The following is a 25215-nucleotide window of genomic DNA, read 5'->3' as shown; positions in this document are numbered from 1 at the left end:
ACCTGCTTCCACAAATACGTCTTGTACATCTACCTATTCTTCTCCTGCTGCTGTTGTTGCTGTCACTTATTCCTCTGCTGCTGCTGCTGCTGCAACTGCAATTGCAACTGCCACTACCACTGCCACTACTACTACTACTACTACTACTACTTTCTATTGTTGCCGCTACCGTACTTTACTGCCACTGCTAAGTATTGCAACTTCTATTAATACTAAGTTCTATGCTAGCAGTTTCTTGTGCAGTTTTCTTCTGAAAAATTACTTCATACCGAAGTTTGCAGGGATTATTGACACTGGTGTGTTTTGTGAACGTATTGTGAATTGTTATTTTCCTGAAAAAAAAATGCATACACTAAGATACAGCGTCTAGAAATAGAATCCCTTTTCCCGTTGCGGAATGCTCAGATTTCTGTGTCAAGTGATGGTATCTGGGGCTAATGGTCAAACGGAAGGACGGACGGACGGACAAGGGCGAATCTATATGCCCCCCTCCCCCGAGTGGGGGCATAAATGCAGCAATTAGGCCTTAGATACATGAGTTATCACTAAATTTGACCAAATGACCGCGGGTCGTTTTTTTATGGGAGTCAATATTCTTCGTGAGGTTCAGTTTACTTCACGTGGGGGAGTCATAGTACTATGATCTGGAGGTCATAATACTATGACCGGGGGTCACTTTTTCTATAGAATAATGACCGGGGGATCATTATTCTGTGGGGGTCGAAATACTTCATTACACCGGCATATCTTTTAGTGACCTTCTGACATTGTCTAACAGTTTGGTATATGTCGCCATTAATATATTATTCCGATCGCACGGGATTCCCGTTCTGTATTCACTAATACGTCTATCAGGAATGAGAGCTCTATATCACGCCCGGTAATCTCCAGAATCATAACCTCTCGGTTATGTATGGTAATGCTTCTGTTGTGATTTCCGGTTATGATGGTTTTCACGTAAAAGCAGTGACACAGGTAAAGAATTCTTACGTTTCTTTCTGATATTACTATAAATGAAAAATCTTCGAATGCTATTCGACGCACGATTGAACAATGATTACATACACACAAGATTTTCCATGCAGCGACCAACTGTTTGCTTCCTGTCAGGTTTAGAAGTTGTACACATGATGACATTTCATTTATTTTTGTTTCGAACACATACGTTTTCTTGCGCAAATAGTTGGCGTCAGTCGATCAATGATACACACACGTTTCAATTTATCCCCGCAAGAACGTGAGAGAGCATTTTATTAGGTGTTATGATTCGGTTGATGATGTTATTATTCTCCAAAGGGAGTTATGATTCCTCGTAAAGCAATATCTGTTGGAATGGAATTTAACAAATGCATGGATCGACACACAAACGGTGGTCCAATGACCCGGGACAGAGTATTTTCGGTCGGAGCAGTGAATCCTGAATGCTAGCTGGTCCGTCGGACCATAAAACATTCAGAGGTTGTTAAAAGATCAGTGGTTGTTAATCTAAAATTCAACACAATTTGCTTATGTAAGCATTATTTTAAAATAATTGCATTTGAAAAAAAAAACTCTTTTTTTCGGAAAATAGCCCGATGCAGTGCTTTTAATATCAATTAAAAAACACCCAAAAAACTTCTTACTTTAGATTTTTGTAAATCCTTCTTTTACAGTATTTTTAAAAGATGCCCCCTATTTAGACACAATTTGATAGCCTAAAATAAACAAAGGCATGTTGCAGTTAAACTTCAAAGGAAAATTGTCGGGAATGTTTTATTTATTGATTTTTGGGTTTACTCTTTCATGTCTTTGGTCTACGATGAAGTAGACATTTCCAAGTGTATAAAAATGTACTTCAAATTAAGTTTTGTGGGCTGTAAGTTTGTGTCTTCATTTCTTTTTCTTATATATATATATATATGGAAATGAAAAACGTAGTATAGTTTAATCATATTTTATTTCACATATTTACAATAACAGCAAAATAATATACACAGAATAAAGAAGTAAAGAAAAAACGGTTGGACCACAAGTTCTTACAACATTAATGAATGCCCTCCCCAAGACAGCAATGACAGACATGCTGCAAATACAATGTGGCCGAGTGTCTTTTTTAACACTCTTATTTGCTTTTTCCCACTCCAAGAAATTCCACGTCCCTTTATTGTAGAACACAATTTCTAATATTTACTATAAATGTCGTTTTGTCGTTTTCTTTTCGTATATGTGGTACTTTAAAAAAGAAGTAAATGAGGATTGAAAGTATTGAAATTTCCTGCAATATAATTTCTAAGACTTTATCGTAAAACAACTGAAATAATGGAAATATTATTAGCAACAACAAATAAGACATTCAATACAGACATGATAATCTGCACATCTGGTTTAATTTTGCCTTTCCTGACAGAATATTTTTGATTTTCCTACGGCAGATATTGTTATACGAAGAATCATAACCCCCTTTGAAGAATCATAACATCATCAACCGAATCATAACACTAATAACCTGCAATATTTCCGTCGTAAACAACGCTTTCACAAGTTTTTGTGTGGATAAATTGAAACGTTTATGTATCATTGATCAACTGACGCTAACTATTTGCCGCAAGAGAACGCATGTGTTCGAAAACAATAGCAAAAAGCGGTATGGGTGGCACAGAAACGCTGAAATGTCATCATGTGTAGAACTTCTAAAGTTGACAGGAAACAAACAGTTGGCGCTGCACGGAAAATATTGTATGTATGAAAGTATTGTTTAGTCGTACATCGAATAGCATTCGCTGATTTTTCATTTATAGTAATATCAGAAAGAAAACGTAAGAAATCATCATAACCGGAAATCACAACAGAAGCATTTCTATACATAACCGAGAGGTAATGATTCTGGAGATTACCGGGCGTGTATATTATACTTTCAAATTGAATGATGAGTAAGGACTAAGATATACAATAAATGAAACACAACAAACATCATTTTATCCCGAATAAGGGCGTGAAACGCAGTTTAATTATAACGCGTGTGTTATATTTTGACGATTACTTTGGTGTATTTACTTAAACGGTATTGTTGTTGTTTGTTATTGTTGATGTATTCTTCTCCTCCTCCTTAAGAGAACAGCTTCTGAATACGCAGCAATGAACATTGACTAAACAGTTCTCTACTATAAACACCTTTACCATTTTATACAGTGACTGTCATACATTGATCAAAGACAAACGGTCAATGTTGTGCAATAAGCCACCTCTCAATAAAGACCATTGTTCTGATATTGCTAAAGGTCAGCCTAAAGAAACCTACATTGAGATAATAAAGCACGGAAACTTTAAAATGCGAGTCACCTTGGTTTAAAGGCCAGATTTTTACGTTATTGTTAGTTGACATTTGTAAATGGTTTTACTATAGATGTGCATCTCAAACTGTTACATTAAACACATAAAACTTGAAAAAATAGTGGATGTATAAAACTAACACACACACATGCGCGCACGCACACACGCACGCACAAACACACACAGTACGCATACCACGCACATGCAAAGCAAACGCACAAGAACAAAACAAATAAAGGAACACAGCGGGGCACCACCTTGGAACGGTCAGTGGCAAAAAAACTCCATAGGGGAGCTTGAACCGGTTTATGGTGCACCTAACCCCTCTCTTAAAACCCCACCATGTTCCAAAGTCACAGTGCAGTTATCCCCGCCAGGTGTAGTTAGTGTATCATTTAAGGATCCATGTGCACTACCGTATGAACACATCTGCGGATGTCTCTAAATTGTTTTTTTGTACTTGTAGTATGTGTAAATGTTGAGTTCTACACAACCCGGGGCTAGAAAGCACGGATAGTAGCATCCATTTCCAACGTACCATTCCTGATTAGGCTTATTCAAACCGAGCCTGCAACATTTCGTTTTTGTCGTCCTGCGGAGTTTCCACTTTTTCTGTTTTACTGAATGGTGCATTTGTCTATTTTTGTGATAATGGAGATAGGCATTGCATTTTATATGATGTTAACCTATTTTTAAAAATGGTCTTACCATAAAAAATCGATATTTTTGGCAGAAACAGTAATCTCTACATCAAGTAAGAATATTGTATGAAAATAAGAGTAAACTTATAATTTTCCTTTCGAAATTGACTATATTACCCCCAACGGATGATCATATTTTGAAAAGGACGAGTTGTAACAAATTTTGTTACTTCGCACATTGTCAGATAATGAAATTTACATTAGAAATTTGATAAAAATTACCCTTTTCTTTTTCCTTAAATGACACATATTGATCTCCCTCTTACAATGTTGAATTCTTTCGTTTCAGGCAGTATGAAAATCAAAACCAAGGAACATTCATTTTATACAGAAACGCTCTGTATAATGTTGAGGTAAGAAGATAATATAGAATAAAATATATATCAAGATATCATCTTACAATTAAATCAAATTTTGAAAGCTATGATATTTGTTATTTTGAGTTATAAACGATTCTTTTGTTATAGTGATGCTCGTCTGTCTTATTGATAGTCTTTAGCGAACTATAATCCCGTGGATTTCTTCCTATTTTCTGAAAAGTAGTTTTTTATGATAGCTCAGGTGTCACGTATTAAGACTTTATTTGTAATGTTGATGTGATGTAAAAACTTTCAACATTCATATACATAAACAGGGCCTTGCTAGATTACTGGGCTGTTCTAAATAATTTAGGAACATGGCAATTTTCCATCTTTGAATGGTGACTGTAGGCTCAATGTGCCCATCCGGTCACTAGAAAGGGCACAGACACGTCCCGTGCCAGAACCAATAATCTCCGGTACGCTAAATGGGTGGCTTTCACACGAAAGAATTTATGCTACTTTCAACGGGGTAATGATTCGAAATTCCACGCCATTTTACCACTCAGCAATATATTGCTCTTATATTGCTTCCATAAGAACAAGATTCAGATATTTGATAACGATAACAACCGTTTATCTTAAAATAACATCCACGTATTTTCTCAGTTTTCTTTGCATTTAAGTTAAACGTTCAAAATTAAGCATTGTTCATGATACAGTTGCAGTTCGTTTATTTTAAGTTTAAGTAATTTTTGTTTGTTTATACGGATATTAACTAAATTAGTATTTCCTACAAATCTATGAATCGCGATTTTTGGAAGTCCCCTGTTTAGACGCACAACACATTTACATTTAATCCCTATAATTTCATTTTAACATAAGCCTGCTATAAAAAAAAGATGGCTTGCTTTCCATTTGTATCAGAAAATCAAAATAAAGAACAGCCGAATAGACCTGCCCACATTCAATTGTCATTCATTCGCCCTTCGTTAAAAATAAAAATACAGTTTCTGGTATTTATCCGAAATATGTTTAAATCCAGTACAAAATCATTTAGTTCTGATCTCGACAAAATTTTGTATTTTCCCCCTTTTGATCAAACCATGACAATGATTCATGAAGGTTACTTAGTTTCCAAGATTGCAAATTATTCACTTATAGTTGAATGATACATAACGACTTGAAGCAAAAACATATCTTAGATCTTTAACCTCTATTTTATATACATCTCTATATATCTTTACAAAATTATAAGACATATAATGTTGATCTGGACATTTTTCAAATGTTGTTTATTCAAGTCAAGTAAGTAGAAAATTTCACTCATTTTGTAAAATAACAAGAGATTATGTCCCTTCTAAGCAAATTTAACTCCCATTAAAGACACCACATTGAAATGTGTGATACATTTGAACTTGTTTAACAGACACTAGTATTTTTAAGGAACACGTGCATTCAATTTTCTGAACAAAATAAGTTGACAAAAATAATTGCCAAAGAAATAATGATAAAATTTGTTGTCAGTTGATTTTGAGAGATTAGGTGTTCAAACTTTCGTAATGTAGGACTTCTTAAAATATAGCAAAATAATCTTAAAATGATATTTTTGACAACTTTCCATCGACTGTTAGGATTGGGTAAGGACAGCGTGGCTTTTATCTTTTGCTCCAATGTCAACCTTATTTCTTAGCGGTCAAGATGTAAAGGTCGGTAACTTGCTTATACATGAAATGATTTAAAGTAACTTATATTGGGACGAACGATAGATGAAAGATGACGAAGTGTCATACATCAGATAAATATTTAGGACTTCAGCTCGCAGACATTGTGCGATGAAAATACGTTCATTACAGTGTCTTGGCATCACTGTTTGAAACAAGGAGAAAAGCTGCGAATGGTAATATCAGAATGCCATTGCTTACGTTAAACTTTGTCATTTTTGATACCTTTATTCGTGCAATGAGGCACGTGTATGAAAAAATCAATATATCAAGTACTTTTAAAATAATGTATGACAAAATTTCTTTGATCTGAAAGTTTGCTCTGTTGCAAAGTAAAACTAAAATGTTACTTTTATTACCTAACCACAGACATTGATGTTAAAACAAATAATATTAAGTTTTGCTTAACGTGGATGGTTTGTAAATTGGCAATGCTATATAACGGTTGTGTGCCCAAAGCTTATCTAGGTAATTGAAAGTTGCAAATCAGGGGTAATTTGTCCGTGGACAATGGCAATGATGTTCGGTAGTTACATATATACGTTCCTTTCCGTATATCATAGCTCACATTTTATTGATATTGTAGGTACAAATCAAAACAGACAGATGTCCTAACCATTTTAATCATCAAATCAGGCCTTGGTGTACTTGTGCAGTTGCTGTCCGCGCTGGGAGGGATATCTTTAAAATTGACAATTGTGGAACAGGTGGTATAGTAGAACCTCGCTTTGAGAGATGCGATGATCGCGTTTTGCAACGAAAAGTCAAAAGGAAGGAAGGAGGAAGGGAATTCAGGGTAGATACATTAACATAAATTGTATTATATTAAAACATACATTTCCTTATTAGATTAGATTGACATTAAACGGATTACATCCACTTTCTGTAATGTAAAGATAAAACAAAATTATGTGATATTTAATATTTAAGATATATCTTCCGAGTGGTACAGAAATTCGTTTACAAATGAACTGGGAAACCTTCATCGAAGTAGACATATTTCCGTCAATTCTTGACAAGGGCAACACAGACGGCTTATGTGGAGACTTTGATGATAACGAACTGAATGATCCAGATGTAGATACAGCATTAGGCTGGAGGTAAATACCTCTTATAGACTACAAAATAAACTGAAACAATACAATGAAAGATATGGAATAAAAAAATCTAAGGTCCTTTGAGAACATAGAATACACACACAAGCAACCTGCTCCAGACTCAGTTTGAATGAGTCTTTTTGTCATAGGTAATGAAGTTGGAAACATTTCCAGATAGACAACTATAACAACTGTTCAATTGAATTGACTCTATTATAAGAAATAACATTCAATCAAACATTTTACATTTTCTGTTAGATCGTGCTTTTATTAATTCATTTTCAACATTCAATACACAAACTTGCAGCCGGACTTTAATTCTTGTATGTATTGTAAATGTTCTAGAGCAGATCTGTTGATTTAATTTCAGAGTCGGTGAAACAAATGATCTATTCAATTTAGACAAACTTCAAGCTATCAAGCCTTGGGTACTAGAAAAGTATCTATGCACGTGTGATGCCGAGAAAAATGATGATTTCATTTTCACCAGTATTGCAACATGCGACACATCAATGGCTCAGAAGTGCGTACATGATAACTTGGTTGATGTTGAACATTCCATGTGTTCTCTCGTCCGACGTAAGAGGTCTATGGATCAACTTTTCTATTCAATCGATAGGCACTCTTCCATCGAGACAAATTTCAGCAGTTCTAGTAAGAGATCTATTATAAAGCACTCGGTAAGTCGGAAATTTTTAACCATATTAATTATAGTTATAAGGAACATAAAATGACTTCTGTTTGTAGACAAACACAGTGTTTGAAGTCTAATGGTATGTCCGTGGTTAGTCTCATTCGCTAATTCTACCATTTTGTTATGTTAAGAAAGCACGGAAACATACGAACGTGGTCGCAAGTTCGATGTCGACTGTAGCAATACACACAATTCATAAACAGTGGTCGAACATATTTTTTGGTTCCATAGGATTTTAGCGAGAGCTAAAAGACGTAATGGAAAAACGGTAAAATGTTTAAAAGCAAAAGTACGAAACAGGAAAGCATACATTTTGTCTTATTTTCGGACATTTGTTTATTTTTTATGCTCCCCTTTGTCCCTTCGGATTCGATCGATAAATGAAGAACTCTTCGGCGCAAGAACCTCGGACTTAGTAGTCAGATGGGTTTGATTGCAAATGAAGAAGATTCATTTTGATAAGTCAAAGTTGCATTGGTTTTGAGTTGAACATCGGTTTCCGATCGATAACTAAAATGCTTTGTTGCAGGAGCCCTTAAAGTAAACCTTACTGAATATTAGTTCTGTTGTTCAGATGTCAAGGTCGCAATATCTTTGAACTGTACGTCGATAACTGAATAACTTCAAACTAATAATTGGCCGGTTACCTCTGTTTATTTTGAGGTCAGTTGTTCAAAAGTCAAGTTCGCGGAAGCCTTGAGTCTTGTTGATGACTAAAGAATGTTTTGGCTCAAGAACCTTCAACTTTATAGGTTCGGTCATAATAGACAACTCCTATCAATACTGGGGTTGTTGGTCGGATGTCAAAGTCATGCTCACATTGACCTAAAACCTTAGCTATATCAATTTAATATTTTGTAATTTATATTTTATTTCTAGAAACTTCATTTTACAAATTCACATATACATTTTATAATGAATAAATCAACAGAGTTAACAACGTGATATTTTAAATAACAGAAAGACAATTGTGCATATTACGTGGTGACCAAGGATACTTTCTTTTGAAAATATAATCTGGAAAGTAGATCCCTCGGAAGCACCGAGAACAATGCAAATAGTGAAAATTGCAGACTCGGTTTGATTAATTCTGTTCATAAGCAGTAATGGAAAATGCAATACTGCCCATGCCCCTTAGCACCGGCTTAAGTAGTATTCGATTTTCAAATCTAGATGAGTTGAAATCTATGATCCCGAAGGACCACAACACTGAGGTGAAGTCGGGGCGACGTTTTACGACGGCCACACAACACTTAACACCCGCTGTTGTGAAGTAAATATAATCTGGAAAGTAGACCCTCGGAAGCACCGAAAACAATCATGCAAACAGTGAAAATTGCAGACACGGTTTAATGGAAAATGCAACACTGCCCACGCCCCCTAGCACCGGCTTAAGCAGTATTCCATTATTTAATCTAAATGAGTTGAAATCAATGATCCCGAAGAACCAGAACATATAACAACACTGAGATGAAGTCGGGGCGACTTGTTATGGCCGCCACACAGCACTTAACACCCGCTGTTGTGAAGTAAATATAATTTGGAACTCGGAATCACCGAGAACAATGCAAACAGTGAAAATTGCAGACTCGGTTTGATTGAGTCTGTTCATGAGCAGTAATGGAAAATGCAACACTGCCCACACCACCTAGCACCGGCTTAAGCAGTATTCAATTTTCAAATCTAAATGAATTGAAATCAATGACCCCGAAGGACCACAAACCACACGACACTTAACACTCGCTGTTGTGAAGTAAATATAATCTGGAGAGCAGATCCCTCGGAAGCACCGAGAACAATGTAAACAGTGAAAATTGCAGACTCGGTTTGATTGAGTCTGTTCATGAGCAGTAATGGAACACTGCCCACACCACCTAGCACCGGCTTAAGCAGTATTCAATTTTCAAATCTAAATGAATTGAAATCAATGACCCCGAAGGACCACAAACCACACGACACTTAACACTCGCTGTTGTGAAGTAAATATAATCTGGAGAGCAGATCCCTAGGAAGCACCGAGAACAATGTAAACAGTGAAAATTGCAGACTCGGTTTGATTGAGTCTGTTCATGAGCAGTAATGGAAAATGCAACACTGCCCACGTCCCCTAGCACCGGCTTAAACAGTATTCAATTTTCAAATCTAAATTAGTTGAAATCAATGGTCCCGAAGGACCACAAAATATAACAACACTGAGATGAGCCACCTGGATCTGGATCTGGATAGGTACGTTGCAGGGCCTTTCAGCGTCGACGCAACGGGAGAGAGTGGGAGACTTCTAGTCCCACTTGATGAAAGCTGTTCTGAAGCTGTCTAATCTGTCTATGCACACAATACTATCTTCCAGTTTTTTTTCCAGTCTATTAGTGTCGTATGGAAGAAAGAGTTTTTGTATTGCACTGATTTGCACTGCACTGGTATAAAGCATTTTGTATTGTTGATAGCTCGATTTTCAATAATATTGTTACTTCTAAAGTCACTGAAGTTAAAATACTTTAGGACAAATTTTCAAGAGTTTTAATTCCTTCAATTTTGGGGCCAAAATTTAAATGTACAATGTCTTCTAAGTTTGTTGTAAAATCTACTCCAAATAACTTAAAGGTACTTTCCCATTTAAAGGACAAATCTGGAATATACAGTGGTTAAAGCACCAATTCAAATTGCTTTAGTTTTACCTACATTTACATGAAGGCCTGAAATTTCTGCATACAACTTTAAAATGTTTTTAGCATATCTCAGTTACTTTGCTGAACCATCTAGTAAAACTCTGGTGTCGTCTGCATATTATGACAGTAAATAACCTGATTGAATATTTAAATACCTTTTATGTTCTCATTTTGTTTTATCAAAAGAGATGACGATTAGAGAAGGAGACAATTGATCACATAGGCGGCAGTCACAATGTACATAGAATCATTCAGATAGATGACCATTTACAATTACACAAGACGTAATATTTTTGTAAAAGACTTGAAACCATTTATAGAAAATCATTTAAAGAATCTAAGTACATTAAACACTAAACAAATTTCTATGACATGTGAAATAAACCAAAAATATCCCTGGGATATTTGGTTCTTGTGTTCAGTTCATTACATCATAGTTTTATGTTGTCACCAATAAATTTTCCTTTCACTTATCACAAATAGGTCTCCAGTTGTTCAGCAGTACTTTATCTTTATTACCTATTGGAATGCATATAATTACTTCTTGCTTTTGTGTTATTGATAATTCTCCATTTTCAAAAGAGTAGTTCATTGATCTTACTAATATATATATATATTTACATCAATCCAAAAAGCTTTATAGAATACAAGTGTAAAACAAGAAAGACCAGGAGATTAATTGTTTGACATTTCCTTCAAGCTGTAAAGCATTGCCTCATGTGTTTAGTGGCCCCCAAGTTGATTTTTTTTCTGTTTCAGACATTTTAAATTTGATGATTACTTAACAGGTCGTTTAAGTCTATATTTCTTGTATCATTTAAACTGTATAAGTTTTTATAATGGTTCCTGGTCTCTAATAAAATATTATTTTAATCTTGTAAGAACTAGAATACAAGGAATTCAAGTGTTTTGATACAAAAATTCAAATTCCTATTTTCAAGACTGTAGAAGTAAGAAGGCTTTTTACCTTCTCAAATCCACGTTGCTGTTGAACGATTGAGTGACCCTTCTAGTTTCCTTTTCCTTATTTTTCATTTCCTTCAGTAAAGCATCATCTGAATCTGACAAGACCTGCATATTTTCAATTTCTGTAATTAACCTATTTCCTGAGTATACGCTTGCTTTTTATGACTGCTATAAGCTATGGTTTTGCCTCGAATTACCATAAGAAATGTTTCAAAAAATCAGTTATCATTTACTAAAACTTATAGGTAATGGTAGATTTCTCGGCAGCAAAGAGCACTAAAACACAGCATCAGAGCTAAGAATTGAATATCTTCGTCTGAAATATTCTCCAATGGCTCATTACTTAATTATGTTCACTAGCACACTAAATTGTCTGATAAGATGTTCAATTTCTGTCACATCTTCAAAATCTTTGAGTAAAGAATTGTTAAACTTTTTATAAGATTTACCTTTAACAACTTTGTTCAGTTCAGTTGATATACTAATCAAATAGTGATATGTCCAATATCCTGGATAAATATTTTTAAACCAAGTGAACTGCTGTAATTCTATATGTTGATCTCTCCAACAATCAACTAAATCACAATGAAATACTATCTTTAAAACGTTTTAGTCTTTCCTTGGGATTATCAACATTTAAATCATTAAAAAGCCATTTTCCCAGATTTAACACAAGAATAAAACTTACCCCAATTATGCAACTATGTTGAATTTGAGATACTTTCTGTTTTTGTTGAGTATATTGAGTATAAAAGTCTAGATCATCTCCATTAGGACCATAAATACAGAAAACCAAATAAAATCTTAATCTTTTATTTTACAATGTAACACTATAAATTTCCCAGAGTTGTCTTTCTAATGACACAAATTTTTAATCAAAATTATTCTTCCCTAGAACCAACCCCCTAGATAAGCTGTTATAATTACTGAAATAACATTCAAAACCCCATTGACCTCAAATTTTGTTTCTTTATCAGTGAAATGTGAATATTGAATTAGTTAAATGCTCGATTGGTAATCGATAAACCTTTCAATCCATATCATCCAACTAGTGTGGCGGAATTAAAACAATTTTCCGCTCTAGGCTGTCAACAAGTCCTTGCACATTCGTAGATGCAAAGCTTTTTTTTCTGTCATAGTTCATGAAAGCATATATAAAACTACTATTATACGCAGTAAAATATATATTATAAGAATCTTTTACTGGTTGCGGGTAAAGATTAGAATATCCGGCATGAAGGTAACTGTTTAGGCGGTAACGAGGCTCCTGCCGAGTTACCGATTAAACAGTTACCCGAGTGCCGGATATTCCCATTATTACCTGCTGCCAGTGATTGATTCTTTTTCTTGCATGCCTTATTTTCAATTTGTAGAAGATATAAAGAAAAACGAAGGTTTTTCTATAAGACGCTATTTTGTTATAGTAGCGTATGAATTTACGCATTCATTCATAAATTATAACACTTGAGTCATCTTACACCCCCTCGTATAGATCATCTTGAAGCAAAAGACTAATCAATTCACTAATTGGCCGGTAAAGAACACAAATCGACAAATAAACGGATGGTCGGTATGATATTATCAGCTAGTCAATTATGTAAAGTAAAAAGTGGGCTGGACCCAATACAAACCCCTGTGGATAACCTGATGTCACCGGTGTTGTTTCAGATTAAACATCGTCCACGACAACTTGCTCTATTCTGTTAGACAAAAAGGAATCTATCCAGCGCTTAGTTTTTCCAGTTACACCGTAACTTTCCAGTTTCAAGGATAATCGTTTGTGTCTGACCTTATCGAAGGCCTTTGAAAAATCTAAATTTGGTATATTAACTTGTTTAACACTATTAAGGTGTTTAGAAATATCATCAGTTATCATTAATAATTGTGTCTCGCAGGATCTTTCGGCGTGGAAACCATGTTGGTTTTCATAAAGTATATTCTGCGAGTCCAAATGATCTATCACTTGCGATACGATGATATGTTTCAGCATTTTTGATATTACAACTCATAAAGAGACTGGTCGAAAATTTTCAGGTTTAGTCCTTTCACATTTTTAAGATTGCTCAGGTGAGTTTTTGTGATCGCTCGATGTCCGGCGTCCGTCTGTCGTCTGTCTGTCAACATTTAGCTTCTGTATGCGATAGAGGCTGTATTTTTCAACTGATCTTCATGAAATTTTATCAGAATGATTACCTTGATAAAATCTAGGATAATTTCGAAAATGGGTTATCTGGGATCAAAAACTAGGTCACTATGTCAAATCAAAAGAAAACCTTGTGTATAGGATAGAGGCTGTATCTTTCATCTGATCTTCATGGAATTTTGTCAGAATGATTACCTTGAAGTAATCTAGGCCAAATTTGAAAATGAGTCATCTGGGATCAAATACAAGGTCACTATGTCAAATCAAAGAAAAACTTTTTGTATGCGATACAGGCTGTATTTTTTCAACTGATCTTCATGAAATCTTGTTTGAATGATTACCTTGATGAAATCTAGGCCAAATTCGAAAATCGGTCATCTGGGGTCAAAACCTAGGTCACTAGGTCAAATCAAAGAAAAACCTTGTGTATGCGATAGAGGCTGTATTTTTCAATTCATCTTCATGAATTTTGGTCAGAATGATTGCCTTGATAAAGTCTATATCTAGTTCGGTTATGAGTCATCCTTGGTCAAAAACTAGGTCACTATGTCATATCAAAGAAAAAGCTTGTGTATGCAGTAATGACTGCATTTTACATAAAACTTTATGAAAATTGATCAGAATGTTTGTCTGGATGAAATCTTGGTCAAGTTTTAATGTGGGTCATCTGGGGTCAAAAACTAGGTCACCCGGTCAAATTAAAGAAAAACCTTATGTACGGAATAGGGGCTGCATTTTACACTGAATATTCATAAAGATAAAATCCAGGAGGAGTTGGAATATGGGTCATCTGTGATCAAAAACTAGATCAAATCAAAGAAAACACTTTGTTTATGCAATGGAGGCTGTATTTGTCAACTGATCTTCATAAAATTTTGTCAGAATTAGTATCTTGATGTAATCTAGGCCAAGTTTGAAAATGGGTCATCTGGGGTCAAATACAAGGTCACTATGTCAAATCAAAGAAAAACCTTGTGTATTCAATTGGGGCTGCATTTTTCAATTGATAATGAATTTTGGTCAGAATAATTGCCTAGATAAAATCTAGGTCAAGTTCAAATATGGGTCATCTTGGGTCAAAAACTAGGACACTAGGTCAAATCAAAGAAAAACCTTGTGTATGCAATAGGGGCTGAATTTTACAGCAGATGTTCATGGAATTTGATCAAAAAGTTTGTTTGGATGAAATCAAGGTCAAGTTTGAATATGGGTCATCTAGAATATAAAAAAACTAGGTCACCCCGTCAAATTAAAGAAATACCTTGTGTACGCAATAGGGGCTGCATTTTTTACTGGATATTCATAAAATTTAGTCAGAATGATTGCCTTGATGAAATCTAGGCCAAGTTCAAATATGGGTCATCTGGGAAACATGTTTACACTGTTATGATGTGTTTCTCAGGTGAGCGACCTAGGGCCATCTTGGCCCTCTTGTTGAATATTGGAACTACACTTGCTCGTTTCCAATTCAGCGGGATTTTCCCAGTTGACAAAGATACTTATTTACGCTTACATACAGTATGTCCTTTGGTGGTCACGAGTCAATGTCATATCAGCAGTGATAGCCAGTCATATTTATTTTATTATTTTGAGCCAACATCTTCTAAGCAATAGCTGATATGACAATTTAGAAATAACAACCAATCAGATATCAGAGTTCAGAAAAAATAACAAATATCAACAAACAAAATCACGTGTTCTTTCCTTAAACATGTGTTCTGTCTCTGAGTCAGTTATCTGTTATTTTTCTATTCAGATATAATCCGTCGGAGTTCATCTTTCGGGATCAGTTGTTTATCAAGGTCACTGTTTAGATTTCCAAATCAAATTAAAAGTAAGGCAAGAATCTTGCCATCTTGCCGAGACCGCCTCTAGAAGTTTTGCGTTACGCAATGTCAAGTCTTCCTTTAACACGATAGCAGTACCCTTCAGCTGTCTTCTGGCTCTAGGAACTTTCTTTTTTATGACTCTGTTCACAAGTTTACATACAAGTTAAAGCATAGCAAAAGTGCCTTCTGGGGCACACCTGTATAAATATACAATGATCATCTTGAAAATTATGGTTGCAATGTATGTTTTAAACATTGGTCATCCGTGTGTGGAACCCTAGGATTGGACACAAGCACTAGACCATTTTACCTTAATGACCTTTCGTATTCCCCCGTTTTCTACTGCCTTAAATGTCTAGTCCGCTATTTTCAAAGTATTTATGCTTACATTAGTTGTTAAATCCAACATCAGTGCAAATCCGTTCCCACTTGTAGTTTAGTAAATACGGCATTAAGAAACACAGGCTATACACTTTGACCCGGTCAGTCCATGTCCATATGTATTGTACCATGCATAAATTTGTTATGCACAATTAGAAGATCGCAATTGGATTTGTTTTCACGTATTTACCATGCATTCGAAGGTGACGACGTATGTTAACTTTTTTAACAAATATTTGTTTACATGTTTTTTACATTCAGCAAAGCCACTTTACGATCCTTGGGTTTGGTAATATGCAATTCACGGAGCGCATTAGGCCAGAGTCGCCTCACTTGAGAAAGAATAATTTTAACGTCAGAGGTTATTTCTAAGGTCACGGTGTTTGATTGGCCAGCTTGAAATGACAACAGCTTTCGAGGTCAATTGCTCAGTCAAGTGTGACGTACCTATTCTAAGTATTCCTTGTCAAGAGAAAGAATAAATATCGGTCGATTTGCATCGTGTGAAGACTTACGGTGTGCAATGTCAATGTCTCTGGCGACCAGATTCATTTTTAATAAGCTGTTTAAAGTTGAAATACTAAGTTAGATGTTACCTCAATATCCTTGTCCTTTGTTTATCCTCAATATCATAAATTCTCATGCCGTTGCGTCTTGTTAATTGCTCAAAATTATTCAATTACCTTTCTTGGTACTTGATCAGGGAATCTCTGTCTTTCAGTTCTTTATTTAGCTTTTGAGAGTAGAATTTTAGTGCTCTCATTCGATCAGGCGTTCATGTTGCTTACAGTGACAGTTCTTGCACACTGGACCAGCATTTCATGTTATTTTACCCTTGCCTGCAAAACCCATTTGACAAATCCATGCCAGATATTTCTCGTGCTGTTAATTACAGATGATGGTTCGTGTGCTTATTAATTATTAAGATTATTAACAAAAAGAGAAAACGTATGTAAGCAAGATATCACGTACAAATTATCTATCGACCTGGGGAAATGACATCAACATCGGGATACGCCCCATTTTTCCAAAAATGATAAATTCTCCTAGCGATTTCAGTAACGAGCAATAATTGTACATTTAAGGTGTTGAAAAGAAGCATATATACAACCGAAACAGCTAGAGAGGACTGTATGAATACATTGAACAACACACTTTTTCAAATGTGCTCTCATCTTCCGACGTTGGACATGGAACCATTCATTGATAACTGCATCGCAGATGCTTTGGTAAGTAATGTAGAGTGACACCTAAACTCTTTTGTAGTGGTTCCTTTCATTTAATAGAATAAAATGCTAGTTAAGCACTGGAGGCTCAAACATCCATACTAAGTTTCTGTAGGTTTTATTTCTGCTTTAACTATATGACATGCGTGTATAAACTATGCACAATCACATGAACATAGCATGAAGTACATGTTGCATTTTCAAATCATCTTTTGAATATATTTACATACATTCGAATAGAAGAAATGATTGACTATCACGGTAATTGTATTTTTTTGTTGTATTTTGAGTCACACCGACATATGTTTGGTCATATTATTACTTTCAAAGACACGCAGTAGACCTTACGGGTGTTATTTCAGTTTTGCGCAGTTACTTGGATAGAACCATAGACCTTCCGTAATTTTAATGCATGGTTCTCATTTGTGGTTAGAAATTAGCCTCCAGAAACAAATGTGTTTAATTATTTCTTAAACTGTATGGATCTCTCTATGAATTGACTCTGGTACTCTGTCCTGGCAAATGTTTTGTCTTACTGGCTGAAAGTGGACATTTTGTCAACTGAGTTAGCGGCCATGCTCTTTAAAAATGACGAATTAACAAACACATGATATATGTATTCCTAATTTGTACGTGAAAAAATGGTTTGATTTATTTATATAAACCATCAGCCAAACTTAAAGGTTTTGTATAATTTTTATTTAGAAGTTTAGGGTAAGTACTATGCTGAACCAAGTCGAAGCTTTCAGTCAAGTATATAAAACTTAAAACAGATTTTTTTGGGACTCGACGAGAAATATTATCTAAGAATGTCAAAAATCTTCTGAAACATATTATAAACATGTTGTTAAAATACTCACACTTACATATTACGAAAATGTTACCAACAGCGAAAATAGCATTATCATTTTTTTAAAAATTGAACTTCAATTTGGTACATGTTAAACTGGAATAAATGAAACCTAAAAATATCATGCATAACACTTAACATTTAATTACAAATTCATTTTCGTATATTTAATAAAGTTCAAGTCAGATACTGAAAATCAAGCTGAACTTGTTAGGAGAACATCTGTGTTTGTTTTTGTTGGGTTTACCGTCTTACCGACACAATTGTAGGTCATATGTCAATGCATTATTTCATCATGATCAGGCACCTGGGTAGAATTATCGAATTCCGTAAGTCAGCACAGGAAGAAATCAACACCCCGAGTGAGGCCCGATCGTCATTTGTTGAGGGGCAAGAGATTTTAAGTCAGCGACCTTAACCACTCGAGCACAGAAGGCTCTATGTTAAGAAAACAGATTGCATACATATTAGATGGATTCTAATGATCTTAATATATGAATCGTAGGTTACGAATTCTATGGACTGGACAAATATTCACCTTGAAGGAATAAAAAAGCAATGCATCTATAATATGGAAGTAAACCAGCCTCTCTCGGATTCTGTTCTATCGGAGCTTAACAGATTGACAGAGGATCCCAATGATTTTAAGAAAAATGACAGTGAATATAATAGCAGTTTCAGCACTACAGAGACACCAACCACAATAGTATCAGCTAAGACACCTGTGACGGAACCGTCATTTACCTTTACACCAGAGATGTTGGAACATATTAAATCAGTAAGCTGTTTAAACGATTGCAGTGGACACGGCAAGTGCTCAGAGGGTATGTTGTACTGGTCACATTCTGTGCATAGTAATGGATATGTCTTTCCCTTGTACTTTGCTTAATATAAAGGATTTAATGATTTATTTTATTTACACCTTAGTGTCATGGACTGACGAAATGAAATGTTTTTATTTCTAAAAATGATATAAGGAGGTGACTATTTATTTTGTTTGCTTTTAAAAATTAATAGTTGAATTATGTCTGTAAATATTGAATGCATGATCAGCCACTATAAGTGACATTATAAAGAGATGGTACATGTACCGTGACTGCGTTTTCATGCTCCCGAAGGTTTTTGGGGTAGCATATAGTCACCAAATTGTCCGTCCTTCCGTCTGTATATCTATCTGTCCGCCCGTCCGTCATACTTCTTGTCTGGAGCAAAGCTCAACAAGAATGCCAGACTGTGACACGATACGCCTGTCTAAATATTGAATAACGTAAATTCAAGGGCCAAAATCCATGAGTGCCTGGGGCGATTTATGTGGTTATCGAACTTGGCAAAGATATTATGCCCAAAAGCATTGTCAGCAAATTTGATGAAGATGTTCGACTCGAAGGGCGGACAAATCTAAATTTGCAGTTTTTCAAGTAATTCAAGGGCCATAATCCAAGATAGCCTGGGGCGATTTTGGAGGTTATCGAACTTGGTCGAGATATTATGCCCACAAACATTGTTATTGGTGAAGATCGGATGAAAACTGTTCGACTTAGAGAGCAGACATTCTTTTGGACGCCGACCGCCAGCCAGCTTGCCACTGGTGTTCAAATAATACGCCCCTCTCCTTCAGAGACGGGCGTATAAAAAGTAGTTAAGGTACTAAGTTGTAACTTCACACAATGAGCTTACTGAGAGGAAGAGCAGTGATAAGGAATCATAACTCTGGGTGGTCCAATTTTTAATTATCTTCCTTTTCGTCAAAAGCTTATCCGAAGCCTAAGTTCAAAACTATGAAAGGGATTGACTTGATACTTTACATATTGATAGAGGACCTTGAAGGAAATGCAGAATTAAAAAAGCATAACTTTAACTGATCCTAGTTTTGAATTATCTCCCCTTTTGTGACAAAGGCTTCTCCAGAGCATAACTATCTTAGGGATTAACATAACTTTGTATATTGATAGAAATCAGTGAGAGGGAGTGCAGTGTAAAGGACCAATAACTCTAGTTTACTCGGTTTTTTTAATTATACTCCTTTATGTATGATCAGCTTTACAGTGTATTACTCAAAAAGTATATAAATGATTGACTCAATACTCTATCCTGTTCAGAGCATCTCTCCTTAACTATAAAATATACTTTTTCTGCAAATTTTAAATTCTTATAGAACACAGGGAGGTGTGCAGTGCATATGAACAGCATATGAACAATAACTCTAGATTACCCTATTTTTATCATCTCCTTTCTTTATAACAGATTGTCTGGAGAATAACTTGAAAAATACATAAAGGGTTAGATCTATATTAAACACATTACATTTAGTAAGGTCTTTGAGAGAAAATGCAGTACTTAAGAACCATATCTCTATATGACCCTATTTTTGAATTGTCCCGCTTTTTTTATATTTGCTTCGGGGAGCATCCGTCGGTATCGGTATTACCTATTGCCTTGTTAACAATAACAGTCACAAGAAAACCAGTGCACAGCTAAAGCTTACATCACTGTCATAGCGTTCTGCGGCAAGTAAGGGAATATTGACAGCTCACTCAGCCATTCTTGTTTCGGTGACTGGCTTGTGATGTCAATACTTTGTTGGTTTGGGGTATAGATTTGGCCTTTTCTGTTCTGTCAGAGAAAATTGATGTTACACATTTATTGATGTCGTTTTACTATTTAATCACTTTTTGTGATATCTTTTAAAATATGTAATGGCTATTGTACAACTTAAATGGTTTATCTATAGGTACATTTCCTTAAAACGAAGGAAATCCTCATACTTTGATAAATATTTAAATTGATTGTTTATGTAGGGTTACATTAATAATCAGATGTCTTTAGATAACGGTGGATTGTTAAAATTAGTTACCAGTTTTTACGGCTGTACACATAGGTACCGTGTTAGCTATGATACATATATACAGTGTGTACTACTGTAATTATAACCAAATGAATAGTACTGTTAATACACATACCGACTTGTTAATCTTATATATACATAAACTATACGTAGTAATTATACCAATCTGGGTCTGATATACCTTTAAGTCATTTTATGATATCGTTAATTCATTTTATAATATCTTTAAATGTAATATGTGATATTTTAAAATAAGGTGTTTTGCGTATACACCTGATTACAAATTAAGGTATTAGGCCCCTAATAGTAATGTTTAAAAATGGCATTTGCTTGGTATAATTTTAAAGCTGACCGTGCTTCGCACTTGTATGCAAATTTTTAAAAACTTTTACCGTGCCGTTTTTTAATAAATTTTGTGTAATTTATGGTATTTCCTCAAGCTCAAGAAGAGACAAATTTCAAGGTGGTGGCCTTTATCCAAAATGTTTGCAGAGAATTCATTATTCCATTATTTTTTATGAAAGAAACATCAAACTATTGGTAAACAATCATAAAACTTATAATAAAAACTGTTACTATGATTTTTTTTCTAGGGTGCCTCGAGTAAACGGATTTAATGAGACAGAATTCCAACTCCAATATTGAAAAAACCTGCGGGTCTGTTTTGAATTTCGCTTACTTCATTCAAAAATAACCTTGGGGCAGAAGTAAAACCTACCTACATTTCTTCCATAATATGTAATCTAAAGAATAAAGGCAAAATAGAGAATTTTTACCGCATGTAACTCAGTATTTTTAAAGATGTCTAAGTCTACCCCTTCTGTTTCAGAGGTAAATTCACTTTAAACAGCAAGAAATCGCTTATCAATTTAATTTTTTTCCACTTTTGTACAATAAATCAATAACAAGTCTAAAAAGAAGTAAAAACGTACTAGAAAAAAGGAAAATAAGAAGAAAAAAAAATTGGTCCCAGTGGGGCTTGAACCTACGACCCCCTGAAAATTGCAGTTAAAGTAGGTTTATGGTAGGAATTGAATACTCTTCAAAAAGGAGGTACTCTATTATGGGCCTAATACCTATGCACATTCACATCTGTAGAATTTGATTTAACCCTGATTTTCAATACTTAAGAAAACACGTCAAATAAAAATGATAGGGTTGTGTGCTTGTTTTATTTGTTGGACTGAGTTTAGATTTTTTGAAATTTTGACCTTTCGGTCGATTGTTCACCCTCCACTTACACTCAATTACCCTAGTCCTCAAACTATATCACAGAAGCTGGGCAATAGAAATGATTTAGATTTTCTCGAGACAGCGTGTATAATCCTTAAAGCACACACAGCAATTAAATTGTGCTACAGGTTACATGATGTATTGAAATCAATCTTAAATTTGATATACAGATGACAGCTGATAATACAATTTCAGGAAACTGCATTTGTGATTCTGGTTATATGGATATCGACTGTTCCATAAGTGAAAACGATGCCCCGCAAATGTTAGGCATACCTGACCGAGGAATTTGTGACTTGCGGCAAAGAAAGTGTCAGAAAACGTCTGTCTTTGGAAAAAACATAGTTGAGTCTCCAAATCTGTTATGCAAATTGCAACCATTCCAGGTAATTACATTTGAGCCGTGCCATGGGAAAACCAACATAGTGAGTTTGCGACCAGCATGGATCCAGACCAGCCTGCGCATCCGCGCAGTCTGGTCAGGATCCATGCTGTTCGCTTTCAAAACCTATTACAATTAGAGAAACTGTTAGCGAACAGCATGGATCCTGACCAGAATGCGCGGATGCGCAGGCTGATCTGGATCCATGCTGGTCGCAAAACCACTATGTTGGTTTTCTCATGGCGTGGCTCATTTGACTTTTGAAAGATGTTGTCAAATAATATTGTGGTTATCTTAACAGGCATCTATAATAATAAAATGTGAGAGCATGCAACTTAAGAAAAATGTATATCTGAATTTCAGTGCTTAGATATACTCACGGTTTCGTTACCTATTATTTCTTGTATCAATTTAAGAAACCTTTAAAACTTGATTAAGCTTTTTGAAGCACGCATGCCGTTAAAGAGATTTCGTTTTATAAATTGGTGTGTTTTCGAAAGAACACTGCACTCCTTTCTGTCAGTATAGATGGTTTCAAGACTCTATGTGAACTATTACTTAAGCTAAATGTAACATAAACTTCTAAGCACTTTATGTTTTATCTAAACTAGACCATAACTCTGGTCTGGCTGAGTAAATTCGCAAACAGAACACTAGTTGCACAAACATTTCGCTGATGTTTTATGACTCTGGGTCATATACTTTTTGAGCTATGCGAAACAAACTGTTATTTTTCACTAAGCCAAGGACAGTTACTCTGGTCTGACTTGAGTGAAACCCTAAACAAAACACCAGGTGCAAAACTTCAAATGTTAAACAAACATGTAATGTTTTATGGCTCTAAGTCAAAGAGCACATTATGTTTTTTTTTCAATAAGTCATGGATCATAACTTTGGTCTGGCTTATTGAAATCTCCAACAGAACACAAGATGCACAAATTCACAAACCATATTACAATCCTTTTATGTTTTATGACTCTCAGAAAATGACATTGTCTTTTATTGACTGAACGTCAACATTGGATGACAAGTATAGCTTTAAAGATTTATCATTAAGTTACAAGGAAACAAACAGTTAAAAATTCAAATAAGTCCTTGTCAAGTGTGTAACCGAATTTTCCACCCAGAAACGTAAATACATCAATTGTGGATGGAATAAAAACATGAAATGTGAACCTGCTATTGGTCATTTGAACTGGTCAAAGTTACTGGCAACCAAGTAGTGACAAAACGTTTTGCGCAAATGTTAAACATAATAAAACTAAAAAATTGTAATTTAGCTCATACTGACCAAATAACAAATGCAAACATTCTCAAAAAAGTTTGAATCGGTCTTCTCGAAGCCATGGTCCTGAAGCAACTCAGCAAAAATGCAATAAATCTCAAATATATACGTACCAACAATGCCAATGATCCCCATACCCGTCGATGGTGTTTGCAAGTTACTTATTTGCCTAATGAAAGTAAAGCCTCTTGTCCTAATGATAGTTTCCAAAATTGTTACAAGAGCTGCATTAGGAGATCATGACAAAGATTTCTCAAATATCTCTTGATAAATGGCATGTTAAAAAAAGACCGACAGAGATAAATCGTTGCACTAGTCTACAAAAATATAAAACAATTGAATAAGTTCAAGCACAGCAATCATAAGCCAATTTTCCTAACTTGTATTGCCTCTAAATTGATTGAAAATATTATTGTCTCATATGTTATGCCCTATTGTAGCAGAAATGAACTTCGAAACCACTACCAACATGGCTCGAGGTCAATGCATAGTGGTAAAAGCTTAACACAAGAGGATTTCGACTGGTTTGGGAATGGCCGAAAAACCGACGTCATTGTAACGTCTCTTATAAATTTTGACTTTTTACAGATTGAAAGAAATGGACAGGCCAAGGAACAAACCACAATGACGAATCAAGCATTGTTAGAATCGTTTACACAAGCCACGTGTGATTTACCATCAATAAGAAACAAGAGATCTGGCGAATATTTAAACGATGATTTCGTAGCTCGTGGATATCGTATTTCGTTAAGTAACAATGGCAAAATATACAGTGAAGAAGACATAATCATAATATTTGACTCTGAATGTGTTAATTGTTCAAAAAGCCACGGGGAAATCGTTTGTTCTGCAAAGGTAAGATATTGCGCTTGATACTTAAAAACATAATATATACCTCTCATAATGATTGTATTACTTGTCAAATTGTTGGCCAGTTTTTAACTGTTCAGTAATTACTTAACCTTTGAGTTAAGTCGTGTCGTTTATATTTACAACGGCTTAGTCAGCACATGCATAACGTTCACGGTGGCCGTCATAGATCTAGAAAGAAAGGCAAATTATCAAACTAAGTCTCTCTTTGATGTAAATTGAGAACTTTCGCGTGTCGAAAATATTGCAATTTCACACTAACTGATAATTTAGCGAAGATATGAATTCTCGAGCAGACGGCTGTAGAAATGGTCAGAAATTGCTGGTGATTTCTGTAAACGTTCAGTGATATTTTTTTTGCGATTTTGTGAAATCATATTTAACCATAAATTGCAAAAGGATATACTTCCGGATATGAACTGTTTGAACGATTCAGTACCAGAATACTAACGCTCTCTCTTAAAATATAAACAGTACATTTTTATATATGTACCTGAACGTTGTAATCATTAGATGCTAGTATGAATTGATATGTTGAAAACCTAAAAATAATGTTTATTAATTCAAGCCTGGATATTGCATCAACAATGGGAATTGTTACAAGTCTGGAGAATCCTTCGGCTGTTACACTTGCACTGGCGATCAACTCGATAAAGTAGCATGGACCTCTGGACCTGGTACATACTTTATTCAAACAACTTATAATTGTTTTTAG

The 25215-nt window shown here is 35.0% G+C and overlaps 1 protein-coding gene across 1 annotated transcript in view; it reads left to right on the top strand.

Moving 5' to 3' along the window:
* The window catches only part of LOC123532953 (uncharacterized), a 68675-nt gene extending 43460 nt beyond the window's left edge, over window positions 1-25215 (top strand). The window contains exons 8-16 of the mRNA XM_053518015.1: window positions 4300-4363; window positions 6620-6829; window positions 6964-7133; window positions 7501-7810; window positions 16895-17038; window positions 18391-18709; window positions 22159-22349; window positions 24219-24485; window positions 25069-25215. Coding sequence (XP_053373990.1) covers window positions 4300-4363; window positions 6620-6829; window positions 6964-7133; window positions 7501-7810; window positions 16895-17038; window positions 18391-18709; window positions 22159-22349; window positions 24219-24485; window positions 25069-25215 — 1822 coding nt within the window. The remainder of the gene's footprint in view (window positions 1-4299; window positions 4364-6619; window positions 6830-6963; window positions 7134-7500; window positions 7811-16894; window positions 17039-18390; window positions 18710-22158; window positions 22350-24218; window positions 24486-25068) is intronic.

Source organism: Mercenaria mercenaria, chromosome 11 (assembly GCF_021730395.1).
Source record: "Mercenaria mercenaria strain notata chromosome 11, MADL_Memer_1, whole genome shotgun sequence".
NCBI lineage: Eukaryota > Metazoa > Mollusca > Bivalvia > Venerida > Veneridae > Mercenaria > Mercenaria mercenaria.
Note: the sequence above shows the minus strand (reverse complement) of the source record. Positions and strands in the feature narration are given on the sequence as shown.